Source organism: Heterocephalus glaber, unplaced genomic scaffold, assembly GCF_053883595.1.
Source record: "Heterocephalus glaber isolate CG9 unplaced genomic scaffold, H.glaber_assembly_v1.0 deba00001451, whole genome shotgun sequence".
Classification (NCBI taxonomy): Eukaryota; Metazoa; Chordata; class Mammalia; order Rodentia; family Bathyergidae; genus Heterocephalus; species Heterocephalus glaber.
In genome coordinates this window covers 737,663-763,900 of record NW_028258301.1, presented here as the reverse complement: position 1 = coordinate 763,900, position 26,238 = coordinate 737,663, and the positions used below count along the sequence as shown (strand labels likewise).

The window sequence follows — 26,238 nt, the reverse complement described above, 5'->3', positions numbered from 1 at the left end:
AAACAGTGAATGCTCATGGGTATAGAGTTTCTTTGGGGGAAGGGGTGATGAAGACATTCAGATATTAGTACTGACAATGGTTGCATGACTTTGTGAATATACTAAAAACAAGTGAACTGTAAACTTTTAAAGAATGAATTTTATAGCATGTGAATTATATCCAATAAAACTATTATACATTGGGGCTGGGGATTTAGCTCAGTGGTTCCGCCGCCTATCTCACAAGCACAAGGTCCCAAGTTCGATCCCCAGTACCAAAAAAAAAAAAACTATAGTAAAGATTAAAAATATGACAGCATAATCAGGACTATGAGAAAAATCAAAAGGAAAAAAAGAGTCAGAGGTGGAGGTAAGGGTTATTAATGAGTAAAAGCCTCATTAAGAAAGCAAAAAAAGGTTAAGAGAGCTCTCAAATGAACATCTAGGAGATGAATGTTCAAGGAAGAAGAAAAAATAAATGCAAAAGCCCTTAAGTGGACATTCGCCTTCACATCTGAAGAAATACAAGAAAACCATGCATCTAGAGCAGAGAGAAAGGTGAAAAAGTGCACGAATGTGGGCAGAAAAGTGGGGAAGGTCACAGTACTCTACTACTCACTACAAGAAAACTAGCTTTTATTCTGATATTCAGAAAGCCACTGAGAATTTCTGAATAATAGTAACATGATGTGACTTTTTTTTACAAGATCCTTCTGGCTATGTTGAAAACACAATGAAGGATGTTATATGAGTGAAAATGAGATGAATTAGGGTGTGTTCAAAAGCACAATCCTGACCAGCAGCATCAGCATCAGTTGGGAGCATTAGGAATCCAGCTTCTCAGGCCCCATGCTAGACCTTCTGAGACAAAAATCTCTGCAAATAGACCCCAAGAGTCTCCATTTTAAAATGCTCTCCAGCCCATTTACATATGTTAAGTATTTGCTCTAATGCCACCTTCTCAGTGACAATTTAAATTTGAAATACCATGATAAGCAACAGCAGCATCATTCCCTATGATCTTTCATGATTTACTTTTTTCTCTTATAACTCTCTAATTTACTATATATTTTTCTTATTTAGTAGATCTGTTGTCTGCTTATTCCTACTACATTTATTTTTTTGGCAGGGGAGAGGGGTTAAGACAGGGTCTCATTCTATAGTTCAGGATGGCCTTGAATTCCAAGGGATCCTACTGCCTCAGCCTCCAGAGTGCTGGGATTACAGCCACCACACTCAGCTACTCTCACTAGACTGTTCATTCCATAAGGGTGATGTTATGTGTTTCTTTCTAGAGACAATATTAGTATCTAGCACATAGAAGACTCCAAAAACAAAGTATCGAATGAATGAATGGTAAAAGAAAAATTGTGGAAGTGCTAAATGGGAGGTAAAGTTGGGCCTAATACAGAACACTGAGATAAATCAAATTCCTATCTAACTTATTTAGTCCAATAGTGATTTAAGTATTTATTCTATTTTTGTCAAGAAGCAATCTAATGAGACCATTAATTTAAATATTAAATTGAATTTTTATATGTGAAAAGGAGCTAAACTATTACTGTATGACTGTAACTTCATGACAAATATACATATTGAAGAGAATTCTTTAAAACATGAGATGCGCTTACTTATGGTGAAAAACAACTATACATCATTCTTAGTAATTTGTTAAACCAAGTTTCCCAAAAGGATCTCTACTTGGTCTACTAGCTTCCTTAAGCTAGCTTCAACTGTTCAACATGTAAAGGGCAAAAATGCATTTAAGTGGAATAACATATTAATAAATGATACAGCTATTGCATCCCTATGGCAATAGTTTGGATCTTTACTATCTCTAAAGGTCTATGTGGTAAATGCTTGGTTCCTGGTGTGGCACTCTTGGGAAGTAGCAGAATCTTTAAAATAGGGCATAAAGGGCTGGGGATTTAGCTCAGTGGTTCTACCGCCTGCCTCACAAGCAGAAGGTCCAGAGTTCGATTTCCAGTACCAAAGAAAAGTAATAATAGTAATAATATTTAAATCATGTTTTGAGATAGGGTCTCACTATGTTGCCCAGGCTAGTCTTAAACTCATGATCTCAAGTGATCCTCCAACCTTAGCCTACCAAGTGTTGAACTCATTAGTTTAAGTGATCCTCTAACCTCAGCCTCTAGTAGCTGGACTATAGACCCACACCACCAAACCCAGCTCTAGTGATCTTTAAGTACCACCCTTTCCCAAACTTCAATCATTCATGCATCATCATGTTTAAGTTTTTGCCATATCTAAATGCTACCAATATTATTATTTACTTGATACTGTCTCTAAATTGAATTGTTAAACTTGGCCTTGTCCTAAGCCTTATCAATAAAAAATTATGAAATTGATTTTATTTCTTATACACATACAGACAATTCGATTGCAATTTTTTAGAAAAGGTCTGTCAACATAGCACCAGATATGTATCACCAGAAATAAAAAGAACCCATTTCTGAACTGTTTACCAGTATATCTCAAAGTATGGCAAATATGACTAAGAGGTATATTCTTTTTATTTCTGTATCAGTGTAAGGCTTTATTCTTCCAGCTATGGAAACAATATACATAGAAAAGATTACTCCAAAAATTCATTAATTTAAACAAAATCAGGATTTAGTTCCTCAAAAGAAACGGACAACTTTCCTAATTAATTAAACTAAAGCCAGAATATTGGAAAAAATGAATTTTATAAATAGTTCAAGTAAACTGTATCCATGTCCTAATTAATTTCTGCTTCCAGTTTTGTTCCTATCAAAGAATTTGCTGCACTGTAACCAAAAGGATTTTTTTTTTGGTACCGGGGATTGAACTTGGGTCCTTGCGCTTGCGAGGCAGGCAGCAGAACCACTGAGCTAAATAGCTAAATCTCCAGCCCCCAAATGGATTTTTTTTTTTTTTTTGGCACCGGGGATCGAACTCAAATCCTTGCACTTGTGCAGCAGGTGGCAAAACCACTGAGCTAAATCCCCAGCCCACAAAAGGATTTTTAAAAAGAGAAAAATGTGATCATTCTACCTTGCTTAAAACTCTTCAATTGCTTCTCAAAGCACTTACGATAAAATTCTGTTCTACATCATCTAAAAGATGCCCTGTCAGGTGCATCTTTTACCATTCTCCTTAACCCTCATCCTTATTCTAATCAGCAATACTGAGTTTCATTTATACTCACAGTCTCATACTTATATCATGCCCTTTCCAAAGTCTAAATCTTACAATTAAATCATGTGCTTTCTCAATTCTTTTAAGTTTTTGCCATTGAAAATTACTTATCTGTATATACCTCATCACAGTTGAATCTCCCATAAGGCCTAGGGCTGTGTCTTTTCAGTTTTCCATTGTAAACACACGATTGGCATATAATAGGAATGTAATACATTCAAGTTTGGTGAATGAATAAGCAATACATTACTAAAATCATTTCAAGAATATGTGGGGATGGGGATGTCTTTCAGGGAGAAAGCACTTGCCTAGCACGAATTAGACCTTAAGTTTGATCCCTAGCACTGCAAAATAGGTAAATAAACAGATGTGTATTTGGGCATGTCCAACCAATTAAAGAAGTCACTAAATTTGGCATACAGCCTTTTTACTTACCATAATAAATGGAAAGGTATTTGTTTTGTTTTGTTTTAGTTTTAAGGGCCATATTAATAATTTCCTTCTTGTAATTAAAGTAGCTAAATGAGGAATAACCTTAAAAACATTCACACACATACATATACACACACATGCACAAAAACTTCCTAAAAAAAGGTGACTCACAAAATACTCAAATTTGTACTTACTTGAATCATCTGACATGTCTTCAATTCCTGAAGCACTATCATCAGAATCACCATTATTATCTGTTCGAGTTTGTTGCTTCTGAGATTGTGGTAATTTCTCCAGAGCAGATTTTTCTCTCTGTATAGTTTCAATATTCACTTTGTTCACAGAAGTAAAGGAGCTTGGATTTTTTTTCCCAGTTTGTTGTAATTCTGTTTGTCTCTTGTTTTCTTTCAAAAGTAAACTGGGCACCTTTTCTGGGTCTACTGCACTCACATTGGCCACCTTCTCTGATTTCATCTGAGAACTAGGTGCTTTTTCTGCTTTCCTCTGTGAACTAAGTGACTTTCCTGCTGCTGCTGTTGCAGTTGAACAGGGCACTTTTTCTGCCTTCGCTGGTAAATTAGGTGACTTTGGTACTTTTTCTACTTTTGCCTGTAAATTGGGTGCCTTTTCTAATTTTGCCTGTGAAGTAGAACTAGGTATCTTTTCAGCTTTCACAGGTGAATTTGGTAATTTTTTGCCTTTGCAATGACTTTGATCTCGAAGAACTAACCCCAAATCTTTAGGGCCTGGAACACTGGCAGCATTTACTTTCCATGATTTAACTTCTGTTTTTTCTACGCAAGTATCATTTTGTTTGGTTTTTTTACTACTATTTCTGTTTGAAGGGCTGCTCCCAATTTCTTTTACGGATTTATCATTTCTAGCTTTCAAGGTTTGATTAGTTATAACTTTAACTGGTTTGCTTTCTTCACAAATAACATTCTTTGGTTCATGATTTTCACTTTTAGAGGTCTTAGGCGTTTCCATTGTTTGAAAAACGTGCTTCTTTCCAATTGTAATATTGTAAAATGGCAGAGTTCCAGTAGTTTGAAGTACTTCAAATTCAGTTTAGGCAAGCAAACTATTGAGTTTAAAAAAAAAAAAATCTGTTACTTAAAATGCAAAACTTTTGCACACCAAAAGAAATCACCAACAGTGAAGAGACAACCCACAGAATGAGAAAAAGTTTTTACCAGCTATTCCTCAAAGGACTAATATCTAAAAATGTATTTTAAAACTCAAAAAAATCAGACTCCCCAAATTTAAAGACTCAGTCTAAAAATGGGCATCTGAGCTGAACAGACACTTCTGAGGTGAGGAAGTAGGAACAGCAAATAAATATATTAAAAAATCTTTGACATCACTGGTCATTTGAGAAATGCAAATTAAAACAACACTGACATTCCATCTCACTCCAGAAAGAATAGCTATCATCAAGAAATCAACCAATAACAAATGCTGGCTGGAGGGACTATGGGGAAAAACTACTGGTGGGAGTGTAAACTGGTACAACCACTGTGGTACTCAGTATGGAGATTCCTCAAAAACACTAAAACTAGAGGTTTCATTTAACCCACGTATTCCCCTTCATATCTTCTCAAAGTTAAAAATATCATACTATAGTGATATATGCACACCCGTGTTTATAGCAGCACAATTTGTAACAGCTAAGTACTGAAAACAGCCCAGATGCCCATCATCAAATGAACAGATAAAGAAAATGTGGTTTTTACATACAATGGGGTGCTACACTGCCATAAAGAAGGATAAACTTGAGACATTTTTAGGTAAATGGGACGTACCTTGAGAACATAATTTTAAGTGAAATAAATCAGACCTACATGTTTAAATATTCCATTGTTTCTCTCATGTGAGGAAACCAAAGGGTAAATAAGGACCAAAATGAATGACAGATATTAGAAAGTAGGAAGAAAATGTTTAAGGGGAACAAGGGAGATAGGAGGGAAAAGAGAAGGAAGGGAAAATGAAATAAAAGAATAGAAGGAAAAAACGGAAACAAGACTTTTGTACATGGGGAGGGACAGGAGGGTTGAAGGGAAGGGAGAGGAATGAGAAAAAAAAGAAGAATCAAGATATAACATGTACAGGCACAAATTCCCTATGACGAATGTGATCATTTTATATATATATATATATCAAAAGTATACCAACAAAATTAATTTTAAAAAACGAAATAATATGTAAACCTTTAATTGATAAGACATTAAAAACTTAATTGTTCTCAAAACTGAAGAAACTGCTTAAAAACCAGGAGGAATTATGTTGAGAAACATTTAAAACACAAACTAAAAGTGAAAATATTATCTCTTATTAAATTATTTCTGTATTAGAAATCTACATTTTATAGAGATCAGAATTTTTCTTCCTTGTTCACCTTGTCCCATTAGCCTTAATTCAGTGCTACATCTCTAAAGAAGCATTATAATGTATACAAATAAAAATTATAGTCCTGCCAACAAAATCAAACACTATGAAATTAAAATGTAGCACTTTGGGCCAGGGATGTAGCTCAGCGGCACTGCACCTGCCTCACAAGCACAAGGTCCTGAGTTCAATCTCTTGCACCACACCAAAAAAAAAAAAAAAAAGTAGCACTTTGATTTCATTGGTTAATTTATTAAATTACAAATTTGGGCAAACATCTGAAGTCATATAAATATTGGATTGGCCAGTTTTTGTTACTATAACAGAACACCTCACACAAGCAGCTTAAAGGAGAAAAAGTTTATCCTGGCACACGGTTTCAGTTCATGGTTGGCTCCACTGCTTTTAGGACTCTGGCAAGGCAGAAACAGTTTGACAGGAGGCCTTGGGCAAGGAAAGCTATTCACCTCATAGCATCCAGGAACCAGAGAGAAAGAACAACAGAAAAGGGGCCAAGGGGCCAAGAGACCAAATATAGTCTCCCCAAGGTCTGGCCCCTGTGATCTATTTCCTCCAACCAGGACCAATCTCCTAATAGCACCTCCAACTATGAGCTCATCAATAGATTAAACCTTTGATGAAGTTAAGGCCCTCACAATCCAATCACTTCCTAGGAAAATAATCAATCAAGCTGACAAGATTAACTATCACAAACATGCACTGTATAAACACAAAATATTACCTAGAAGGCTTTGAAAATATCATTTATTCTCAACTATCTGTGTATGCAAAGTATATTTCCAGAAAAAAAGAAATTTACTTAGATATGTTTGCCGATACATCTTAATTTTACCTAGATTTTATAATTCTTATTCATAGTAGAGTCCTCTATACTGTATTGTCTGCCTTTGATCTTTGTCCAGATTTTAATATCATCGTAGTTTTTTTCCCCCAGTACCAGGGATCAAACTCAGGACCTTATACTTGCCAGGCAGGCACGGCACCACTGAGCTACATCCCCAGCCCTTTTGTTTTGTTTTGTTTCATTTTTTCGGGTACCAGGAATCGAACTCAGGACCTTGTGCTTGCCAGGCAGGCGTGGTTCCACTAAGCTAAATCCCCGGCCCTAAATAGGCTCTTAAAAATAAAATAAAATAAAATAAAATTTTAAAATAGGCTCTTTGCTGGGTGTGGTGGCACACATTTATAATCCCAGCACTTAGGAGGCTGAGGGAGAAAGATTGCCATGTGTTCCAGGCCAGCCTGGGCTACATAGTGAGTTCAAGGCCAGCTTGGACTACACAGAGAGACTTTGTTTCAAAAAACTAAAAATAAAAATTTTAAATAGGGCTTTTTTTCTAAGTTATTATACAATATTTTAAGAAATTACAATAATTAAAATTTAAGTCAAAACCATACTAAGGGCTGGAGATTTAGTTCAGTGGCGCCGCATCTGCCTCACAAGCACAAGGTCCTGAGTTCGAGTCCCCATTCCACAAAAAAATCAAAAACATACGGGATTTCATCATCCATTTTTTGACCAATATTTTCTAATAAAAGCTATAGCAATTTACACCTGTAAAAGAATGCTTTTGCTCCTAGTTTTTAAAAAGCTGAATGTTTAATTAGTACATTAACTGTTGACAATTAATGTTAATGATTAACTAATATTTGTTAATTAAATTTTAACTTAAAATAACATTTTGTTTTTATTATTATTATTTTTTTTTTTTTTTGGTACCAGGGATTGAACTCGGGTCCTTGCGCTTGCGCAGCAGGCGGCAAAACCACTGAGCTAAATCCCAGGCCTGTGTTTTTATTATTCTTGATAAGTTATCTTACATAATTATCAAAAGAACTATCAAAATGAATGATTATTCCTAAATTCTTGTAGAAACTAAGACAGGTTCCTGTAGAAAATAAAATGCTTGTCTGGTGGCACATGTCTGTAATTCCAGCACTACTATGGGTGGCTGAGGCAGGAAAACTGCAAGTTTAAGCTTAGCTGAGGAAACTCAGTGACTTAGTGAGACCTCGACTCAAAATAAAAAATAAAAAAGGCCGGGGATGTAACTTAGTGCAAAAATCCTGGGTTCAATCCCTAGTGCCATAGATAGATAAATACAGATAAATTTAAAAAAAATTTTTTTTTGATATCAGGGATCGAACTCAGGACCTTGCGCTTGTGAGGCAGACAGAGAAACCACTGAACTAAATCCCCGGCTCAATAAAATTTTTTTAAATGAAAAATAAATATGGCTCTATTTCTAAAAGATTAGTTTTACTTTATCTAGTAACTAAAATATTTTTAAGTTTTCTAGTACTATTCTAATGATTCTTTAATAATTTTGTAGATGTCTTACAAAAGTCATAGACTTGCTATATCATTAATCCACAAATTTGTTTATAAACAATATAAAAGCACTATAATCCCACCTACTCGGGAGGTTAAGGCAAAAGGGCCAAAAATTCAAGCCCAGCCTGGACAACTTATCAAGACCCTGTCTTAAAGACAAAAAAGACCTGGGGATGTAGCTCAATGGTAGAGTGCTTGCACTGCAAGCACAAGGCTTTGGGTTCAATCCTCAATACAACAAAAACTCTATTAATTAGGTCTGTACATATAAATAAAAGCTACAACTATAAAAAAAATTAATGTGTGCTAGTGACGAGTTTAAGATTCAGAAAATTGCCAGGTTTCACATTAAGTAAATAATTTGTTTCATATAAGTAAAACTACATTTAAATTGTGAACTGTGTTAGGAAAAAACAAACTATACTTCTTTCCTAATCTTCCCTTCCTTTCTTATAACAGTAGCAAACGTCTTACTCTCATACTGCCTCAAGAAACAGTGCGGCAATTTTACAACAAAATTACTATTTTCAATTTTTTGAAGCTATTAAGAGTACAGAATTTTCCCCCAAAAAGCTGTAATTCATAGAAATAAAGTCTTCTTTGAGGAAACAGGGTTTTGAAAATAAGGCTTGGTGCTTTCCCAGTGCACACTGTTAGCAAAATTGGTTCAACCAAAAATATGTCAGTCCTACTTTGTAATTCTTGGTTACATTTTTAGAATGTGGTAAATGGCTCTTAATTGAGATTCTAACTTTAGCCCAATTATACATACCTTTATTAATTATCAAGAAAATACTAACAGTCCTCTCTAACCCTATACAGAGTATTGAACCCAAGTCCCTCACCCTGAATTATATCCCAGTCCTCATTTTTTTTATTTTTGAGACAGGGTCTGCCTAAGTTGCTGGACTCAAAACTTTTGATCCTCTCCTTCTGCCTCCCACAGCGCTGAGATTGCATGCCTCTGTGTGTGTGTGTGTGTGTGTGTGTGTGTGTGTGCGCGCGCGCGCGCAGGCACATGTGTGACCACACCCAGCTGCTAAGAATTTTTAATGACTTTCTTTTGTAGTTTAATTTAGAAGAGTAAAGCATTTAGAATATATTTTGTTTCATTTGAAAATAAATCATTAAGACACCACATCAGTCCACTTCTAGTTCTAATCATCTTTGGTCCTGCCTGCATTCACCCAATGCTAGTTATGTACCAGACATTCAAAATCATAATTAAAGGACTATGTACTCCAGACTGATATTCTTGACACCCCTCTTTTCCTACTTCCACTGTCAGCAAAAATGGAATTATTTCAATGGAAGTTTGATGCCTTTTTTTAACTTTACATTGTTTAATTAGCCAACTGGCCTACAGGTTCTGGGGCTTGAGTCTTAAAACAACTGTTTGGATATACTAGCTTAAAAGTTTTACCCAGAATGAATGCTGCATAATTAATGGAAAGCTAATCACAGTTAATGTAGTTAATGATGCTCGGTGTACTGCCAACTGACCTAGCTTAAAAGCTACCTCACCCCAATTATTTTTATCTTTGAAGATGGGAAGTCTGAAGACCAGAAGTGGCCTTCAGGTGGCCTGACCAAAAACAGCTGGATCTAAGATGACTGACTGCCAGAGTCACCTTTAAACAACCTCTAACTTCATCAGAATCTAATTTCCATAAATGGCACACCTACCAACCACCACTGCAGGAAGCAACCAGGCCATAAAAGGAGTGAAAAGAGGTAGTACCTGAGTTCTGGGAAATATCTCCCTATTCCAGAAAAATACATGAATATTCCTCCCCTTTGCTAGCATATCCCTCCCCTCACTTTTTTTCCCCCTCTATGACTTCCCCACCCTCAAGCTGATTTCCACTGTAGACCGTCACTTCTGCATTCTATGGCTATTGAATAAACAGGCTACTGGCACACAAGTTCAATTTTCCTTTCTGGCTTCACTACACCAACTGGGAAAAGATCTCTTTTGGGGTCTCTCCCTTCTGAAGGAAAGGGAACAACAATTTTTGAGTAACATTACCACTCAACTAAACTTTCCATAGGACAGAGACAGAGCAACTATTTCAAAGTGTAATTACAAAAAGCTGTATGAACTGGGCATGGTGGCTCTCACCTGTAATCCCAGCACTCAGGAGGCTGAGGCAGGAAGATCGGCAAGAGTTCAAGGCCCGCCTGGGGTACACAGTGAGTTCAAGGTCAGTCTAAACTAATAGTGAGACCCTGACTCAAAAAAAGAAAAAAAAAAAGCTATATGAGAAGCTTCTACTGCCTTTTTTATATAATGTACCAATTTCACCTAAGGCCTCCAATCACTGAGGCTCAGAAGCCTCTGGGTGACCCTGAACAAAAAAAACACTGAATCTCTGAGTTATTTGTAAACTATAAAATGAGTGGCTGAACCAGTTAGCTTTACAATTACTCCAACTTAAAAAAAGAAATTATGATTCTAAGCAAATCTTAAAACAGAATGATGCTAATGCTGTACAGGTTCTGATAATTTTACAAATTACAAAAAATTGCCAGGAACTTGCTAGGCTCCATAAATGAAAGCATTTTCTTTAGGCACTCAATAAATTCATTAAATGGGTTAATAAAAAATTAGCTTGAATTACTGTTCACACTTCAAAACTAATACAAAAACTCCAAAAGATGTTTAACTACATCATATTTTATGCTGTCTACAATAACTAAAAAATGTCTTTAATGCCTTCCTTAACCACTTTCCTATCCAGATTGAGTTAAAGTATGTTGCCACTTAAGGACTTTCTTCTTGCCTTTCTTATATCACTTAACACTTAGAACTATGTGTTTACTTTCTATTCAGACTAGAAAAGTTTTTTTTTCAAATCTGCTAAAAACAAACACACTGACACCATTCAAAAAAGTCCATAGTACTACAAGTCTATAGTCTCCTCACCAACTCCCAATTTCTCCCCTCAGAATCAATTACTTAACTCTTAACTGTTTCTTCCAGGATTTATCTCCATATTTCAAAATAACATGTTTAAGATAGTTTTTCTTACTTCATTCTAGTATGATATATTATCTACTGACTTTCTTCTATTGAAGATGAATTTGGCTATCTCAATTAGTCCTCCTGGAAACAAGACAAAACTGCATACGAGCTTTCCCAGCTATTAAGGTTTGGATATGGTTTAAGTGTGTCCCTCAAAGTGCTGGAAGCTTGGTCCCCAGTGTGGCAGTGTCAAGAGGTGGCAAAATGTTTTAGAGGTAGGGCCTAGTGCAAAATAATTAAGTCACTGAGGATACCACACTCAGAAAGAATTAATGTAGCTCTTGTGAAGAAAACCAAAATTGGTTCCCATGACAGAAAGCTGTTATATAAATAGCAAGCCCAGCCCATGAATATTTCTGGTTCCCTGTCTTACATGTGATCTCTTCCTCTCACATATCCTCTCTCCATGAGACTATCTGCCATACTGTCATACAGCCAGAAGGCCCTCACCTAACCCAAGCAGATGCTTGTGTCACACTCTTGAATCTCTAGAACGGTAGGCTAACTAAACCTTTTTTCTTTATAAAGTACTCACCCACCATTATTTTGTTATAGGAACAGAAAACAGACTAATACTCTATGCTACCCTCATCTTCCTAGGATGATCTTAATTATTATTCAGACCTGAGTCAAATATTATACTATTTGCAGATTAAAATAAAAATTCATTTTATTTTTCCAGTAACATGACTGAACTACATTTCCCAATGTTTTCTATCTCTCTCTCTTTTTTTTTTTTTGGTACTGGGAATCAAGCAGGGCCTCGTGCTTGCCAGGCAGGCACCGTACTGCTGTGCTACATCCTCAGCTCATTTCCCAATGTTTTCTACAGTTAGGTGTAGACTCAAGATCCAGTTCTTACCTCCTCATGCTCTTTCCTAATTAGATAAAATTCTGAACCATCCAGCTTCAATCATTTAACCAATTATGTTCTAATTCAGACCAATGAGTTTCAAACTTTTGTGCATAAGAATTAATTCTTAAACATAAATCCTCATTGGGTAGGTTAGGGTGGGGCTTGACCTTCTGCATTTCTTACACACTCAGGTGATACACACACTGATAGCCTGATGGACAATATGATCAGTGGAACTCAGGCCATTAATGACCACATTTAACAAGCTACTCTTCTAGATCACTAATCTAGGAAGTATTACATGAGAAAGGAATAAAACTTTGTTAAGCTACTATATTATTGGATCTAGCTTTCTAACTAAAGTTAGTTTTCTTTTTTGGAATACTTCTTATTTTTACCTAGAATTATTGCCTCAGTTTTTAGCTTTTTTACATATCAATAATTCTTTGACGGATACAAATATTCTCTCATGTTCTAAGAATTAAGCAATCTGTATCACTGTTGTTCTCTCCTTGGATATATCCTTTATTAGGACGTTTCTGGAACTAATAGACTTCTACCATAGTTGTCACATAAGAATTCATTTTAGTATCATCATACAATTTCCTTCCCCTCTCTCAGGTTAGCCTGCTTTATTTCACAGTTTACTTCTTTTTTTTTTGGTACCGGGGATCGAACTCGGGTCCTTGCACTTGGGCAGCAGGTAGCGAAACCACTGAGCTAAATCCCCAGCCCCTACTTCCTCATTTTTGATGAAGCATATCTTCCAACAGCTTTCCAAGAAGGAACCATGAAGATATTGAAGAAAAAGATCTTATTCTACTTTTGATATTTCTATGTAAAGGGACATTCACTATCATAAAATTTCTGATCTTTTTCCACTCTTCTCATCCATTCCTTTCATAAGGAGATAGCTTAAGAAAATGATCTGCCTTGGGGGCCGGGGATTTAGCTCAGTGGTGCCATGCCTGTTTTGCAAGCGCAAGGTCCTGAGTTCGATTCCCCAGTACTGGGGGGTAAAAAATAAAAAAGGAAAGAAATGATCTGGCCAAAATTTAACCTTTTCCTCTTTTTTACCACTCAGGATCCTATTATCAAAAGGAAAGAAAATTCCATTTTCCTCCTTCAAACCTTAACCTTCATAGAAATATGTCTCACACAGGACTTACAGTTGTCCAGTTCTGCCTGTGCCTAAAAGGTAAGTGAGCCTAATTGTGACATCCATTATTAGTAAGCCACATGAAAATATAAGCCCCATTTTCCAAATTGTAATTTATTAATAATAAAAATGATATTCTGGGGCCAGGGATTTAGCACAGTGGTGCCTGCCACCTGCATTGCAAGCACAAGGTTCCGAGTTCGATCCCCAGTACCCAAAAAAAAAAAAAAAAAAAGATATTCTGGTCTCCATGTTTCCTTTACCTCACTCAACTTGTTTACAATTCAAGAAGAGAAACAGTCCTATTTATTGGACTTCTATAAACTCTAATGCTGTTAAGTAAATTTTGTAACTTTTAAAATATCTAAAATGCCTTTATTCCACCTCACATTTTGTTTACTTAGGTATAAAATTCTCAAAATGATTTGCTCAAAATTTCATATATTCCTTTTCAGTAATTTCTAATTTCTATGGCTATTGCTGAGAAAATTATGACACTCTTACTCTCTTTTTTAAATTGATCGTTTTTTTCCCTTTAGGTTAAATTTCAGAATAATCTCTTTAGCACAGTGGTCTGGATAATTCCAAGTGATAAGCTTTGCAGTAGCTACTTCTTCATTCATTCTGCTGAGTAGTCAGTTGGTTCTTTTAATATATGTTATTTCTGGAAATTTTTTTTTGTTCTATAGTTTCTACAATATCCTCCTTTTTATCTTCTCAGTTTTCCTTCTCTATATATCTCCTATTAATTGTAGTTTGGTCCTCCTAAATTAACCTTCCAATTTTCTTAGCATTTCTCTCCATTTTCCCAATTTTCTTTATTTTTCTCCTTCTTGGGGATAACTTTATCTTCCAATTCTTCTATCATATTTTTATTTATAAGAATTTTCTCACTCATTATCCTTCTTATAACACTGATCTTGATTCATGGTTATACTCTTACAAGAACACTAACAGTTTTTCTGAAATTTGGGGGGCTATATTTAATTTTCTGGGTTCCTTATTTATTTTCTTCCTCCAAAGTATACCAAAATATACATAATAGAAGTCACAGAAGGAAGAGAGAGAAGGGTGAAGAAAAGAATTTGAAGAAACAATGCCCAAAACTTCTCATGAAAGACTCAACTATTCATATCCAAGCTCAATAAACTCCAAACAGAATAAAGCCAAAAGAAATCCACAATGAGTTTAATCCCTAGTACAACACAAAAACAGAAAGAAAAAGAGATTGACACTGATACATATTATAGTCAAACTGTCACACCCAAACAAAATATATAAGGGGCAAGAGATTTAACTCATCAAGCACAAAGGTTACAAACTGGTTTCTCATAAGAAACCATGGAGGCCAAAACTGCAATAAGATGAAAGTCCTGAAAGAAAAAACAAGGTCAAAAAAGAATTCCCTAGCTAGCAAATTTATCCAAGAATGAAGGACAGGAGCTGAGGATTTAGCTCAGTGGCACCACACCAGCCTCACAAGTGCAAGGTTGAGTTTGATCCCTGGTACCAAAAAAAAAAAAAAAAAAAAAATGAAGGACAGAGAGGGAGAAAGGAGGAGAGCAAAGAGAAGTAAAAAGAATTAAGATGTGTTATGTACATGTACCAATTCCCCACAATGAGTGTGTAATCATTATGTACTGCAAACATGTACTAATTTTTAAAAAAAAAAAAAAGAATGAAAGGGAAGCCAGGCAGAGTGGTGCACATAATTCGAGCACTCAAGAAGCAGAGACAGGATTGTGAGTTTAAGTCCAACTTGGATTATATAACAAGTTTAAGGCCAGCTAGACAGTACAACAAATAGCAAAACCCTGTCTCAAAAAATATAAATAAATAAAAATAATTTTTTTAAACAAGGGAGAAATTGGGGTCAGGGATTTAGCTCAGTAGTTCTGCCGCCTGCCTCGCAAGTACAAGGAACCAAGTTCAATCCCCGGTACCAAAAAAAAAAAAAGGGAGAAATTATATTTCCAGATAAAGCCAATAAAGTTCATTGCCAGTAGACCTGCACTGTAAGAATACCAAAACAAGTTTTTGTGTTTCTTTGTTGGAAATGAAGTCTTGCTATGTTGCCTAGGCTGGCCTCAACTACTGGACACAAGTGGTCCTCCCACCGCATCAGCCTCCCATGAAGCTGGTATTACAGGCACCTACCACTGTCCCTGGCTCCCAAAATGAGTTCTGAAGAGGACTGAAATGAAAAGATAATAGAGAGTATCTAAAAATAAATAAAAAGAAATAGAAACTACTACTAGATTTAACCACCTAAGTAAAAATAAAACTCAGTATTATTGCCTTTTTTGGTTTATAACTCTTGGGTTTTTCTTTTTATGTAAAAGACATAAGCAAAGTCCTGAGTTCGATCCCCAGTACCAAAAAAAAAAAAAAAAAAGACATATACATAAAAATAATTTAAACCTACATTAATGGGCACAAAATATATTAAACTATACAATTATGTGCCACATAATGATGTTTCAGTCAGTGACAACCCATATGTAGGACAATAGTCTCATAAAATTATATGACTTAGTGATATCATAGATGTCTTAGGCTGGGGATTGAGCTCAGTGGTTCCGCCGCCTGCCTCACAAGCGCAAGGGCCCAAATTCAATCCCCAGTACCAAAAAAAAACAAACAGATGTCTTAGTTTGTGTAAGTATACTCTAATGTTTGCACAATGATAAAATTGCCTAATAATACCAGGTGTGGGAGACACACACCAACCAATACTCACAGTGCTCATGAGGCTGAGGAAGAAGGAACACCGTGAGGTGAGTTAGAGGTCTGCCTGAGCTACATAGTGAGTTCAAGGACAGCGTGAATTACAAAGCAAGACCCTGTCTCAAAACAACATCAAAAATGCCTAATAAGGCAAAGAGGAGGCTTCTGGGCCACAGCACCACTGGTCTCAGCACAGAGGAGGCTTCTGGGCTGCCATACCACCACTCCCAGCACAGAGGAGGTGAGCCACAAGGGCACCAGGAGCACAAACACACCACCACCTCACCACCCCAAAACTGAAATGAGAAAACACGTAAACAAGTCTCAAAAACAGTCTTCCAGATCACCTACAGCAACCCCAAAGGGAAAACAGATGGAACACTCTGATGCTCAACCGCCTGGAGGCAAAAAAAAAAAAGAAACTCACAGACTGAAAGTTAAAGGATGAAAAAAATACTCTATGCAACAGGAACCCAAAAAAAAGCAGGAGTAGCTATCCTCTTGGCAGATCAAGTGGATTTCAAACCAACACTGATTAAGAAGACAAAGACACTACATCCTTGTAAAGGGAACAATCCAAGAGGAAGAGATGACAATCATAAATATATATGCACTAAACACTAGTGCGCCCAACTATATAAAGCAAATACTAACGAACATGAAAAGTCATATATGCACTAACACAATAGTAGTGGGGGACCTCAATACCTCACTGTCACAAATAGATACATAAACTAGACAAAAAAATAAGTAATGAAATACTAGAACTCAATCAAACCCTTGAACAAATGAACTTAACCGGTGTTTACAGAGTGTTCCACCCCACCAAATCAGAATACACATTCTTTTCAGCTGTACACGGGTCGTTCTCCAAAACAGACCACATACTCACTCAAAAAACATGTTTAAGTAAGTGCAAAGGAATTGAAGCTATCCCCTGTATATTATCAGACCATAGTGCAATGAAATTGGAGATCAACAGAAAAAAAACCGCAAAAATTTCATAAACACATGGAAATTGAACATGACACTTCTGAATAACCAATGGGTCACAGAGGTAATTAAAGAAGAAATCAGACAGTTCCTACAATTAAATGACAATGCCAATACAACATATCGGAATCTACGGGACACAATGAAAGCAGTCTTACGAGGGAAATTCATAGCAGTGAATATTCATATTAGGAAACAGAGCGAGTCCAATTAAACAACCTAATGCTGAACCTCAAGCTTCTAGAAAAAGAACAGAAGGACAAACCCAAAGCTCATACAAGGGAGGAAATTATAAAGATCAGAGAAGAAATCAATGCAATGGAGACTAAGAGAACAATACAAAAAAAATCAATGAAGCCAAGAGTTGGCTCTTTGAAAGAATAAACAAAATTGACAAACCCCTTATCCAACCTTATCAGAAAAAGGAAAGAAAAGGCCCAAATCCATGCAGTTAGGAATGAAAAGGGTGAAATTACAATGGGCACAGCAGAAATCCAGAGGATCATCAATATCTACTTCCAGAACCTATACACCAAAAAGAAGGACAACACAGAAGAAATGGACAGATTCCTAGATACACATGAATTACCAAAGTTAAACAAAGAAAACCTAAAAATACTAAATGACCCAATATCAATCAATGAAATTGAAAACATAATTAAAAACTTACCAACTAAGAAAAGCCCAGGTCTTGATGGTTTCACTGCTGAATTCTACAAGACATTTAGAGAGGAACTACTGCCACTACTGTTTAAACTCTTCAATGAAATTGAAAGGGAAGCAATACTCCCGAATTCATTCCTAGAAGCAAGGATTACCTTGATCCCCAAAGCAGAGAAAGACCCAAATGAAAAAGAGAACTATAGGCCAATCTCACTAATGAACATAGATGCAAAAATCCGTAATAAGATACTGGCAAATAGAATGCAGAAGATCATCAAGAAGATCATACACCCTGACCAAGTGGGATTCATTCCAGGGATGCAGGGATGGTTCAACATACCCAATTCAATCAATGTAATACACTATATCAATAGAACCAAGAACAAAAAGCATATGATCATCTCAATAGATGCAGAAAAAGCATTTGACAAACTCCAACAAGCATTTATGATAAAAACCCTACAAAAAATTGGAATAGATGGTCTCCTCAATCTGATAAAAGCCAGCTATGAAAAACCAACAGCCAATATCATACTAAATGGTCAAAAACTAAAATCCTTCATACTAAAATCAGGAACAAAACAAGGATGTCCACTATCACCACTCCTGTTCAATATACTTTTGGAAACATTAGCCGCAGTAATTAAATAAGAGAAAGAAATAAAAGGAATAGAGATAGGAAATGAAGTTAAACTGTCATTATTTGCAGAGGACATGATACTCTATATAGAAGACCCCAAGAACTTCACCAAAAGTCTTCTAGACTTAATAACCAAATTCAGTAGAGTAGCTGGTACAAGGTCAACAGACAAAAATCAATAGCTTTCCTCAATATGAACAACAGACTCACTGAGAGAGAAATAGGGCAAACAATTCATTTCACCATAGCATCCAAAAAACTGGAATACCTAGGAATCAACCTAACAAAAGAAATCAAAGACCTCTTCTCTGAAAACTATAGCACTCTGAAAAGAGAGATTAAAGGGCTGGGGATTTAGTTCAGTGGTTTCGGTGCCTGCCTCGCAAGCGCAAGGTCCCAAGTTCGATCCCCGGTACCAAAAAAAGAGAGAGAGATTGAAGATGATATCAGAAAATGGAAAGACATCCCCTGCTCCTGGGTAGGAAGGATCAACATAGTAAAAATGGCCATACTTCCAAAACTGCTATATAGATTCAATGCAATCCCAATTGAAATCCCAGCAGCATACTTCATGGACCTTGAGAAAACAATCCAAAAATTCATTTGGAACAAGAAGAGACCCAGAATAGCAAAAGTGATTCTAGGTAACAGAGACATGGCAGGGGGTATCACAACCCCCAACTTGAAACTGTATTACAAAGCTACTGTGATAAAAACAGCATGGTACTGGCAAAGAAACAGACCTGAGGACCAGAACAGATTAGAAGATGCAGAAACAACTCCAGACACACTTGGCCATCTCATCTTTGACAAAGGAGCCAAACACCCTCACTGGAGGAAAGATACCCTCTTTAATAAATGGTGTTGTAAATTGGGTTTCAACTTGCCAAAGATTAAAACTAGACCTATATCTCTCACCATGTACTAAACTAAAATCAAAATGGATTAAACATCTAAATATTAAAATAGAAATGCTGAACCAGCTGGAAGAGAGGTTAGGTAGAACTCTTGAAGACATTAGTGTAGGAAAAGATTTTATGAACAAAACCTCAGTTGCCCGTGAACTAGCACAATCAATCAACAACTGGGATTTCTTCTTATTAAAAAGCTTCTGCACAGCAAGAGAAACCACCAGCACTGTGGAGAGACAACCCACAATGTTGGAAAAAGTTTTCACCTGCTCTTCCCCAGACAAAAGTCTACTATCTAGAATATATAAAGAACTTAAAAAAAAAATCAGACCTCCCAAAGGTAAAGACCCAATCCAAACATTGCCATCTGAAATGAACAGACATTTCTCAAAGAATTAGAAATAGCAAATAAACACATGAAAAAAAATGTTCAACATCACTGGTCATTCAAGAGATGCAAATGAAAACAATGCTGAGATTCCACCTCACTTCAGAAAGAATGGCTGGTATCATGAAATCAACCAATAACAAACGCTGGCGGGGCTGTGGGAAAAGAGGAACACTGCTCCACTGCTGGTGGGAGTGTAGACTGGTGCAACCACTGTGGAATATGGAGATACCTCAAAGAACTAGGACTGGGGCTGGGAATTTAGCTCAGTGGTTTCGCCACCTGCTGCACAAGCGCAAGGACCCGATTTAGATCCCCGGTACCAAAAAAAATAAAAATAAAAATAAAAGAACTAGGACTGGGAGTCCCATTTGACCCATCTATTCCCCTGCTGGGTATCTTTCCCAAAGAATTAAAAGGATCATACCATAGTGATATATATGCACCCATGTTCATAGCAGCAAAATTTGTAATAGCTAAAACTTGGAAGCAGCCCAATTGCCTATCAACAGGAGAGTGGATAAAGAAAATGTGGGGTTTTTTTTAAATGGAGTACTACTAAGCCATAAAAAATGAGAAATTAGAGACATTTATAGCTAAATGGATGCACATTGAGGCGATACTCTTAAGTGAAATAAATAGGACACACATGTATAAATACCGAATAGTTCTCTAGTGTGAGAAACTGAAAGTGTAAATAAGGACTAAAAGGTATAATAGATAATGTGAAATAGGAAGAAAGGGGGCAAAGGGGAAGGGGAAGGGGAAGTGGGAGGGGTAGGGGAAAGGAAAGAAGGAAATGGAATTAATATGAGAAAATTTAAAAATGGAAACAAAGTCTTTGTAAATAGGGAGGGATGGAGGGGTTGAAGGGAGGGCATGGGAAGGGGGAAAAACAAGAACCAAGAGAGATTATGAAAAGGTGCAAATTTCCAATGATGAATGTCATTATATTGTATACCTAAAATGTACCAATAAAATAAAAAAAAAATTTTAATGCCCAATAATGGGGTGGAGATTTAGCTCAGTGGTGCCACTGCCTGCCTTGCAAGCGCAAGGTCCTGAGTTCGATCCCCAGTACCAAAAAAAAAAAGCCTAAGAACATCTTTCTTAGAACATATCCCCATCATTATATCCATGACAATAAAAATATAAAGGGGGAGGAACAAAGAGGTATAGGAACACAGAATATACTATTGAAACTTGGCATTTTACAAACTAAGTAGTTTAAAACTCAACTAAATAGGGCCAAGGATTTAGCTCAGTAGCACCGCCTGCCACACAAGTGCAAGGCCCAGAGTTTGATTCCTGGTACCAAAAGAAAAAAAAAAAGGATTAATAAGAAGAGGATTTGAATAACATTGTACACTAGACATAACTATATGTATATATATATATACAATATGTATATCTGCCCAACAGCAGAACATTCTATCCACAATGCACATGTACTATGACTGACAAATAAATGCTGTTTTTCTGAAAAAAAAGGAAAAGGAAAGGAGAAAGAGAAAAGTCAAAGAGAAAAAGGGAAGAGGAAAAAAAAAGGATGGATGAATGACCAAGAAACTGTGTATCTTTCCTTACGTTACACTTCCCTAAATTAACAAACCATTTGTGCTAAAAATGATTACATAAAAGGAAAGAAAAGAATAGCACAACTCATAGTTCCTTATTCTTTCAGTCCTGCTTGAATATGCAAGTATCAAGAAGTGACATAAAACAGTTCGCTAAGTTTTACATAGCCATTTCCATTGTTCCAGTAAGAATGAAATATAGATACATGGAATAGCTATAAAATACCAGGAATTCCATTTGAATTTAAAACCAGCACAATATAAATGATGTAAATTTCATGATGCATAATTTTAATTTTAATTTTATTTAGAATGACATTAAAAGTAAATTTAAAACACAAGAGAATGCATACAAGGACCGGGGTTTTAGCTCAGTGGTTCCGCCGCCTACCTCACAAGTGCAAGGTCCCGAGTTCAATCCCCGGTATCAAAAAAAGAAGAGAGAGAGAGAAAGCATACAAGAAAGGAAAACACTATATTTTTGTGCCTTTAATGGCACCCTCTCCTGCTTTTTTTTTTTTCTTTTGTACCAGGGATTGAACTCAGAACCTTGCACTTGGGAGGCAGGCAGCAGTACCACTGAGCTAAATCCCAGGCCCTCTCCTGCTTTTTAAACAAAGGGCTATGCATTTTCATTTTGCATTAGGCCCTGAAAATTATGAAGCTGGGATTGTATTTTTTCAGATAAACAAATATAAATCTGGAATTAAATATAACAAACCTTAGCTGTGATCATTCATATATAAAGTCCTAGGTAAAGAAATAGGGATACAAAAATAAATAAAAGATTCATATCTAAAAGAAGAAAAAGTTATATAAATAAATAAGGTCAACATAATGTAAGCCATACTATGAAAATCCAGAGAAAAAGCCTTACAAATCCTTCATCATGAAGTAATAATTAAACTGAAGAATTTTCCAGTTAGTAGATGACATAAGAGACATTTCTGGAGCTACAACAGCAAGTCAGAGCAGGATAAGCATTTAGAAAGTTTCTTCTGCTTTTTGACCATTTGCAGAAAGGAGTGTAACTGAAGCTATAACCAACAGAGGCATTATGCATTCTGAAAAGTCTCAAGGAAAAGTATTGCAAGCAACAATGTTGCATTATTAGTCTCTAAAGAAAAGGGTGGAGAGATTCAACCAGTTAGTTTAAAATCTGAAGATAAAAGTTCTTTTCCCAAAATATGGAAAATGAAGAGATTATTTCTTGGGCCAGGGATTTAGCTCAGTGGTTCCACCGCCTGCCTCGAAAGCTGAGGACGTGAATTCGATCCCCGGTACCAAAAGAAAAAAAAAAGAGAGAGAGATTACTTCTTATTTAGAGATGGTGGCATTCTTGGAAAGTATGCACACTGAAATAAATCCCTATTGGAATAGCATCACCTGAAGCTGCTCATTCCACTGAAGGTCTAAAATCCTTCAACATGCAACATTCACATCTCTTATAAAGGAATGATATCTAAATTAAAAAGAAGCCAGGCGTGGTGGGACACACCTGTAACCCCAGCACTCAGGAGGCTGGGGCAGGAGGATCGCCATGAGTTTGAGGCCAGCCTGAACTACATGGCGAGATCCTGTCTCAAAAAAAATTTTTAATTGATTAATTAACAGGATGAGGAGGAAAAAATTCTAATACATAAGACCAGACAGACAAAACGTGTTCACAAACTTTGAGATTTTTCAGGACCACTGAATAGCATGCACAATGATAAATCTGGAATGTAAGTTGGTGCATACATTTGCACTGAGTTGAGTTTACTCACTGGCAAAAACAAACAGATTCTTTTTTCTTTTCTTGTGTGTGTGTGTGTGTGTGTGTGTGTGTGTGTGTGTGGCTTTTTTTTAAGACCGGGTCTCGCCATGTAGTCTAGGCTGGCCTTGAATTCTAGGCCTCTTGAGTGCTGGGATTACAGGCATGTGCCACCACGCCTGACTGAGAAATAAATTTCTAAGAGTGTCAGTTTCTGCTTTAGATTACAGAACAAGAAAGACAGTGAAAATAGAAAGAACAATTTTAAAAAAAATAGTAATTAGCTATAACAGTGAAATGCATTAAAAGGTTATTTGGGGCCTTACTCAGTGTAATTTTTGTTGGGGGGAGCTGTATTAAAGATTTAAAAGTTTTTTCTGAAGAACATTTCAGATTCTTTAATTTGCTAATAAGCACTGTAAATCTCTAGCAGAGATAAAACGTGCAACCTATCTTAAACTTGACTACATAAGCATTTGGGAGGTGAGGAGGTTGAGACAAAGTCTCACTGTGTTTTTTAAGCTCACCTTGAACTCACTATGTGGCCCAAACTGGCCTTGAACTCCAGGCAAACCTCCTACCTCAGCCTCCCAAGTGCTGGGATTACAGGAATGCACCACCATGTCCAGCCATAAACCTCTTTTGCCAACACCAGCTATCAGTATCCCAAAGATCTGTAACACAAGTTTTAATTTAAAAGACTTTTATTAAATAGAAGGCCAGCAGTGAGAAAAGCAAAGAGCAGTACAGATTTTAACAGTAGAGGGTAAAACAATAACAATGTGAGGAACAGTAAAAAAAAAAAACTGACTAGACTACTGCCAAGCTATGCTAAAGGTACAGCTAAATACATAGAACACCAACCCCATTTATATAATTTCCAGATATTTAAATTCAAACTGGGTAGAGGATTTACAGAATGAACACTTCAGTGAGGTAAGTAAGGAACACAATAGTAATGGTGCTGGTAGGGCAAAAGGATAAAGCCAAAAGAGGTTATATATAGACAGATTAAGATAGCTCAGAACACTAAAACAATACGAAAGATGCATATATAGAAAATTCAGAAGATTCTGGTCAGAAGTAGAACTGTTTCCAACCATGTGAGTGAGTACTTCAAGGAAAGTAAGAATTGACTATCACTGAAATACAGAAATTAAGGAAAAATAAAGTTAAGTGTTAGGTAACCTTCAATGTTATGGATCAAATTGCCCACCATGATGTCAACAATTATACCAGAGTACAAGTGAATATAGAAGTGAATTAAAGGTTCCTGGGCTGAAATGACAAAGTAAAATAAGAAATATACCCAACAAGGAAAGTCTTACAAGAGGAAGAATTTTAATAAGAACCAAGAGAGACTATGTAAAGGTGCAAATTTCCAATGATGAATGTCATTATATTGTATACCTAAAAGGTACCAATTATTAGAATGAATAATCGAAAATGTAAAATAGGAAGAAAAGGTCCAAAGGGGTAGGGGTAGTGGGAGGGGCAGGGGAAAGGAAAGAAGGGAAAGGAAAAAATGATGAGAAATGGAAAAAATGGAAATAAAGTCTTTGTAAATAGGGAAGGGTGGAGGGCGTGAAGGGAGGGCTAGGAATGGGGAAAAAATAAGAACCAAGATGCATTATATAAAGGTACAATTCCCAATGAGAAATGTAATTGTGTTGTATACCTACAATGTACCAATAAAAGAATACAAAAAAAAAAAAAGAGCAAGAATTTTAGAAGCGAGGTAGTATTAAAAAATCTGGACCAGGGGCCAGGGTTTTAGCTCAGTGGCTCCGTTGCCTGCCTCGCAAGCACAAGGTCCCAAGTTTCATGCCCAATACCAAAAAAAAAAAAAAATGTGGACCTAGTTTCCTGGCTTCTAGGAAACAGGTGTGAAGGAAATAAGCTACATTCTCCAGAGGATTTAGAATGATGATTCTCCACCTTTCTTCTATTCTCAGACATCTCAGAAATAGAAATCACTTCCACTAAAGGTAAGCAGAAACACCAATAAGGGGATGGGAGATGAGGATATCTGTGGGCAATTTTTATAAAAATCAAATGATTATAAAATGCTTTCCTAAAGAATTATAACCCCCAAAAAGAAAAGAACTATAACCCTCATAATACTGAAAATCACTGGTTTAAAAGTGGTGCTATCTGAGGAAGCTTAAATACAAGTTCTAATCACAAAATAAAGAACATTTTTGGCCAGGCATAGTGGCACACTTGTAGTCCCAGCTACTTGGGAGGCTGAGGCAGGAGTTCACGAGTTCAAGGGGAGCCTGGGTAACACAGCAAGACTTTGTCTTTAAAAAGAAAAATTGTATCAGTGTGACTATCAAGTATCTAGCAAATGTTAGGCAGAATTCAAGTCATATAACAATGCCACAAGGTCCCAACAAAGTCCTGGGGTTCTTAAAAATTTTCAGTTTAAAAAAAAAAATTTTCAGGAAAACAAAAACCAAATAATCTAATTCAAAAGTGGCAAAGGACTTGAACAGACATTTCTCCAAAAAAGATACACAATGACCAAGCAGCACGGGGAAAGATGTTCAACAATAATAATAATCATTATGGAAATGCATATCAAAATGATGAGACCACTACACAACCACTAGACAGGTATCGTTTAAAAATAAAGCAGAAAAAAGTAAGAGGTGTTGGTGAGGATATAGAGAAATTGGAACCCTTGCTGTGACTTAGAAAAATAAAGTGTTTTTCCTGTACTCACACATCACAATTAACATAGAAGACTTCTACCCCAAAAGTGTGGGGACTTCTCCCCAAGCAGCAATTAAGCAATCAATTATGTAGTGTACACCAGCTTGATATCCTCTAATTCAGTTAAAATCCTGACACTCTCTGGAGACAGTGTCAGATCTCCCAGGGTAAGGGGCTCAGTCCCTAAGACTAATCCCTCTCTATTTTGGAAGCCAGTCACAAGCCTCAGGTGGTTTTTACTTAAGCTTCAGATCAACCAACCATAAATCACTGTGTCTACAACCCCTTCCTAAGGTTTGATTAATTTGCTTGAATGGCTCTTAGAACTCAGAAAAACAATGTTTACCAATTTATTATAAAAGTTATAGATGAAGAAATGCACAAGGCAAGGCATAAGAAGGGGCACAAAGTTTTTAGGCATTCTCCAGACATATCGCCCTTTAGGAGCCTTGACATTCTCATCAGCCATATTCAGCTTCTAAACTCTCCCAATCCT

The 26,238-nt window shown here is 36.4% G+C and overlaps 1 protein-coding gene across 8 annotated transcripts in view; it reads right to left on the bottom strand.

Annotated features, from left to right (window-relative positions):
* The window catches only part of Tut4 (terminal uridylyl transferase 4), a 119,142-nt gene that overhangs the window by 81,011 nt on the left and 11,893 nt on the right, over positions 1-26,238 (bottom strand). For all 8 annotated transcript variants that reach the window (XM_087214721.1, XM_013067263.3, XM_013067262.3 and 5 more), the window contains exon 2: positions 3,786-4,672. In XM_087214721.1, coding sequence (XP_087070847.1) covers positions 3,786-4,578 — 793 coding nt within the window. In that variant the 5' untranslated portion in view covers positions 4,579-4,672. The remainder of the gene's footprint in view (positions 1-3,785; positions 4,673-26,238) is intronic.